General features: G+C 46.4%; 1 protein-coding gene across 1 annotated transcript in view; it reads right to left on the bottom strand.

Annotated features, from left to right (window-relative positions):
* Positions 1 to 6,258, bottom strand: part of ACY3 (aminoacylase 3) — a 69,062-nt gene that overhangs the window by 2,117 nt on the left and 60,687 nt on the right. Inside the window, exon 8 of the mRNA XM_075217320.1 lies at positions 1,130 to 1,239. Within this exon, the coding sequence (XP_075073421.1) occupies positions 1,130 to 1,239 (110 nt within the window). The remainder of the gene's footprint in view (positions 1 to 1,129; positions 1,240 to 6,258) is intronic.

Here is a 6,258-nt window from a genome sequence, read left to right as displayed (position 1 = left end):
CAATAAAAGCTTTTAACTTCAAGAGTGAAGCAAGACCAAGGGGTAAATGTATCAAGTTTTGAAAATACAGCGATTTTCTCAGGAGAGTTGAAACTCGCTGATGTATGAACCTGAGATTTCATGTAAAATCGCCAGAAAAGTGTTTCTGTCAAAATCGCTATTTCCAAAATCGATAGAGACCAAACTCCCGACTGTTTGCCACTCTATACAAGTCTCAAATGTATAAGGCTGCGATTAAGCAAACTCCCCTGAGTTTGCTTATAAAATCGCTAAATACAACACGCTGCATCCTAGCTGCGAGATTTGTAAACACATCACTGTTACACTGCTCTGCCTATACAGCCGCAGGTCCCCGTGGCTGTTGAAAGTGTTAAAAATAGATAAAAGTTTACAAAAAAAAAAAAAGCATGGGGTCCCCCCATCCGAGCACTATTAACCCTAGTGCTGCCAGGCTACTGCTGGTTACGTGAAAATCGGGGAAAAATGTGCGTGGGGTCCCCCTGATTTTCATGCAACCAGTCTGGGGTGGGTGGCACTATAGCAGGGGGACATGTGGCAGCGGGCCCCCTGCCATAATGACAAACCAACCCCAGACTGTTCAGCGCTGGGCTGGATTCTCCATTCCCCTGGCATTATCACGCAACCAGCAGCAGGCTAGCAGCACTAGGGTTAATAGTGCTCGGGCGGGGGGACCCCATGCCTTTTTTTTTTTTCTTTTAAAACTTTTGACAGCTGCCGGAACTCCGGCTGTATAGACAGGGCAGTGTAAAAGCGATGTGTTTACTAACCACGCAGTTAGGAAACACAGGAGAGTTAGCTAAACACAGGAGAGTTAGCTAAACATGGGAGTGTTTGACATTGCAGCAACTTGCCAGAAATGACCAGCGATTTTTTTAAGATCAGAGTAAAAATCGCAGTTTAATACATCTGGCGTCTTGGGGACTAATATTTGCCGCAATTTGAAAACGCAGAAAAAAATCGGACCTTGATACATTTACCCCCAAGATGATGTTTAGAAAACTAGATGAATTTTATGTACACTTCACGTTTTAAAATAATAATAAAAAGCAGTTACAAATGCTATATAGTAATGTGATTTGAGTATCACCTTTCTAACAGTGATATTTACCTGTAGGGAAGGGTGTACAACTGCAGATATTTCTCCATCAGGTGCCCGAGGAAAATCTACATGTCCAACACGTTGATAAACGTCAGCTTCAAAAGCCGGAAACTCCTTTCCTGAGAAACATAGAAACAGAATTTGACAACAGAAATGAACCTACAGATCCATCCAGCCTGCCATTGTTGTGTTTTTTTTTCCTTTCTGTTTTTTCCTTGTTGTTCTGAAGTTTTAGCAATAGCCACATGTTTGTCCCTTGCATTCTTGTAATACTGTTGTCCCCACCACAACAGAACTTCAGCGGCCGCTTGGTCTTTGGAAGCAATATTGTTTCTTTTATGGTAGCGTACTCCTGACATCATGACTTTCAGATATTTGAATGTTTATCATATCACCTCTGTCCCTTCTCTCCTCTAAGCTTATCAAGTTCACTGCCAATATAACCTCTCTCCTCCTGCTACTAAAGTCTCTTCCTATACAAGCAAGTTGTATATTTGCATTTCCCACTGCCTAACTCCACTAACTATATATAAGCTAAAGCTGTATCTTTCTGCCCCTTTCCTCTGTTTTCTCCAAAACACTAAACATTTGACTTTCACCTTTGTGCCAGAATCCTGTTACAAATCTTTGTAACATCTGGGTTAAATGTATCAATCTGAGAGGTTTCCAGCAGGTTTGAAAAGTGGAGATGTTGCCTATAGCAACCAATAACATTCTAGCTATCATGTTGCAGAGTGTACTAAATAAATGATAGCTAGAATTTTCCTACTATTTGATGTGAGACTCACTGGACTATAGTTATTATATTCTTCACTACTGCCTTTTTTGTGCAGTGGAAATACGTTTGTCATTCTCCATTCCCCTGGCATTACACCTTCAGCTGCAATTGGATAAAATAGTTTGGTTAATGGTGCAAGCTTAATTATTTCTCTTTCATCCAGTCTGGGGGACACTGCTTACCATGGGGTTGTGGAGGGGAGCTTGGGAGTTGGCACCTAACTAGTTAACTTTAGTACTGCCCACAGACCCCTCCCCTCTACAATCCCCCCGCCTCTTCCTCCCCAGTTTTTTTTAGGTGCCCTTGGAGTTGGGCAGTGTTTTTTAGTGCTTAGTTTAAATTTACAATTTTATATTATTCTTTTGAATTTTTTTTCACAGATGGCAGCGCTGGAGTGTGTTCTACTATAGAGAACACACTCACAGCAGAGCAGCGCAGGCATTCCCCTGTCAGATGAGAGCCAGCGGCTCTCACTGACAAGGACAGAAGAAACAAGTGCCTGAATTGGAAGTGACAAGCGGTCTCATGGACCGCTGTCACTCCTGGAGCCTCCCCGATAACCGGCGCTGCCACTGCAGGCATAGAGCACTGGTTATCGGACATTTCAAATAACGGTGGCCATCTTGGATTTCGGCACAGGAGTGCTGCGGTGGCTGAAAAAGAAGGGGGCTATACCTGGATCCCCCCTCATGCATAGGAGGGGGCATCAGGTATTATCTGCTGCGGAGACCTTCCCTGGAGGTCTCCACTACTTTGCCTTTAAATGCCTCTTATTTTTTATGGAAGAATCGCTAACAGAGGCAGCATTACTGAAGGGGGGGGGGGGGAGCTAAGAAATAGAGTTCCCCCTCCTTCCAGAGAGAGAGATGGTCTAACCCGGTCTTCTGGCGCCAAGAAGAAGCCCGGGAAGAGAGAACTGATCTGTGGGAGCAGGCACCAGGATACTGCTGTTGGACTTCTCCCCTGTTGAGCCTATGGGCTAAGTATCAGATTTATTTAAACACATATTCTGTATTGCTGTATACAAGTGAGCTAGTAGGGTTTATGTTATAGTTCTCCTACTTGCTTAGGTATTATTTTGTGTTTAAAATATTACAAGTACAACATTTAAATGTAGATTAGTTGATTACTTGTAGGTACACTTTTCTCTCCACACATTTATCTCTCTCTCTCTCTACTCAGCTAAATTTATCAATTTAAGTCTGTGTGTTTGGTGTGCCTTCCTTTATTAAGAAATGTCAGATAAGGGAAAGGGCCCTATTGCAAAATATTTTACATGTTCTAAATGTAATGTAAAATTACCTTGTGGGCAGAAGGACTCGTTGGCGCTCTTCTCTGTCTGCGAGGCAGGGGTCCCCCCTGCGCAAGCCCAGCATATTTCAGCCCCACTGACGGAGGAACCGGCCTGGGTGACCTCCCTGACACAGTCGGTTTCCTCTTTAGCACAGATGGTTTTTCAATCGAATCAATTGCTATCTACTGTGGCTACTTCGGTGGCTAATAATTCTAGTACTCAGTTGGGCCTCCCTGTTACCACAGGTTCTATTGGAACGTCTATACCAGGACCTTCCTCTTTTCATACAGACCTAGCCCCTGTTCCCACAGAACCGACATGGTCTACAGCATTTATAAAGGGTTTAGATAAACTAAACCAGTTACTTCAATCCCCAAACATTCCGCCTGCTAAAAGAAGAAGGCCTACATCTTATAATACCCTTATGGTCCTTTCAGACTCTGAGGAGTTTTCAGAGGAAGAGGGGGAAATTATTTCTGATCCTGACCAGGTTCAACCTTTGGGACAGGAAGAAAGCTCTAAAAGCCAATTTATTAATGATTTGGTTTTAGCAGTGAGACAAGAGTTGGACCTCCCAGAACCGGAGGATACTACTCCTAGAGACAGAAGTCTCTTTAAGAAGGCCAAAAGAAAGGCTATCCGTTTTCCCCCTTCCGTAGAACTTAAGGATATTGCAGAAGGAGCCTGGAAACAGCCTGATAAGAGGTTCTCTGTTCCCAAAAGGTTCTCTTCCCTGTACCCATTGCAGGAGGAAGATGTCGTTCGCTGGGAGAGTATTCCAAAAGTGGATATTCCAAAACCCGATTGGACAAGCACACTTTACTCCCAGCTCCAGGTTCTGCATCTCTGCATGAATCAATGACCACAGAGTGGAATCCCAGCTGAAATCTATATTTACGGCTGCGGGTTCTTCCTTTAGGCCCACATTTGCTTCGGCTTGGGTGGCTAGAGCCAAGGAAGCATGGGCAGACCAGCTGGCAGAGGCCTTGCAGGACTCTGATTTACTTCCCCTGGCTTTGCATTTGAAGGAGGCATCGGGGTACCTTTATGAGGCGGCCCAGAACACAGCGGCTGTATCCTCTTCTATTTCAGGCTGCATCTATTTCAGCAAGAAGAACGTTATGGCTGAAATACTGGGAAGGAGATGCGGAATCAAAAAAGTCAGTGGAAACCATTCCTTTTTCTGCAGCAGGTTTGTTCGGTCCGGAATTGGATACCCTGATCTCCCAGGCAACGGGGGGCAAAAGTATTCCCTAGCAGGAGCCGAAACCCTCGGGTCAGCTCCTTTCGTCAGCCTTTTTGGGGGACCTCCTTGCCTAGAGGACAGTAGTTTAGAGGCAGACAGCCCAATTCTTGAGGCTCCTCTGCCAGGGGGAGATCCTCGTTTGCAGCTAGACGCCAGGCCTCCAAGACCCAGGAAAAGCATGCGTCCTGACGACCACTCTGTTCTCCTGGAAGGGGCGCCAGTGGGGGGACGTCTGTCTTTGTTTCAGGAACAGTGGGCAGCGTCCTCCCAAGATTCTTGGATTCGGGGCATTATATCAGAGGGTTACAGGATAGACCTGCCAGGCCCGGTTCCACATCGCTTCTTCATGACCCCGCTCCCCCGAGATCCATCAAGAAGGTAGGCGATACAGGATTGTGTCGCCTCTCTTCTTTCTCAAAGAGTTATCTGCAGGGTCCTAGATTACCAGAAGGGACAGGGGTTTTATTCAAACCTGTTTCTGGTCAAGAAGCTGTACGGCTCTTTTCGTCCCATCCTAAACTTAAAGGGCCTCAATGTGCACTTACGGGTTGACAAATTTTGGATGGAATCCCTAAAGTCAGCGATAAACAGATTAGAGAAGAATCAGTTTATGGCGTCCATAGACATAAAAGATGCATACCTCCAGATTCCCATTTGGATCCAACATCAGTCTCTTCTAAGATTCTCGGTGGGATCCTTCCACTATCAGTTTCAGGCCCTTCCCTTCGGCCTCTCAACGGCACCGAGGGTTTTCATGAAGATCATGTCAGTGATGGCAGCATGTCTTCCCTTTAAGGAGTTCAGGTCATGCCCTATTCAGACGACCTGCTCATCAAATCCTCCACGGAGAATTGTCACCTCACCTTATCACTTATCCCTCACCTTGGCGGTTCTCGAGGGCCATGGATGGCTAATAAACTTAAGGAAATCCCAGATGGTTTCGTGTCAACGCATGGTTGTCCTAGGGCTCATTATGGACACCAGCCAGCAAAGGATGTTCCTGCCTGTCGAGAAGATCAGTTCTATTCAGAGTATTATTACTCAGGTCTTGTCCTTTCCCAGCCCCTCAATGCACTTGTGCATACGGCTGCTGAAAAAAATGGTGGCCTCCTTCGAGACCATCCCCTTCGGTTGAGCCCATTCATGATGTCTTCAGTGGGATCTGTGGACGAAATGGTCAGGATCCCACCTACGTTTGGATCTCCAGAGAATCTCTCTACCTCCAGGGTGAGAGATTCACTTCAGTGGTGGCTGATTCAGGATCACAAGACAGTGGGCAGGTGTTTCGCTCCATGGTCTTGGATCATAGCCACGAGGGACGCCAGCCTAAAAGGTTGGGGGGGCGGTAATCCTGCACCTCAGGCTCCAGGGACTTTGGTCGGTTCAGGAATCAGCCCTATCCATAAACGTGCTGGAGTTGAAAGCAATTCTACTGGCCCTCCGGGGGGCCCAGTCCCTCCTCCATGGCCACCCTGTCAGAGTTCAGTCAGACAATGCTACGGCCGTGGCATATGTCAACAGGCAGGGAGGAACCAGGAGTGCAGCTGCAATGAATATTGCAGCTCAAATTTTGGTTTGGCCAGAACCGGGGGAGCGGTCACTCCATCCGGAAATTTTCCAGTCCCTGGTTCAGAATGTGGTCTTACGGACATAGATCTCAGGGCCTCCAGACACAACAGAAAGGTTCACAGGTTTTGCGCAAGGGCAAGTGACCCCTTATCGGTGGCAGTGGACGTCATGACGATGTCATGGGAGTTCAGGTTGGGATACCTGTTTCCTCCGATCCCCATGCTTCCTCGCGTACTCAGACGAGTAAGGCA

Source organism: Mixophyes fleayi, chromosome 6 (assembly GCF_038048845.1).
Source record: "Mixophyes fleayi isolate aMixFle1 chromosome 6, aMixFle1.hap1, whole genome shotgun sequence".
NCBI classification, from domain to species: domain Eukaryota; kingdom Metazoa; phylum Chordata; class Amphibia; order Anura; family Limnodynastidae; genus Mixophyes; species Mixophyes fleayi.
Note: the sequence above shows the minus strand (reverse complement) of the source record. Positions and strands in the feature narration are given on the sequence as shown.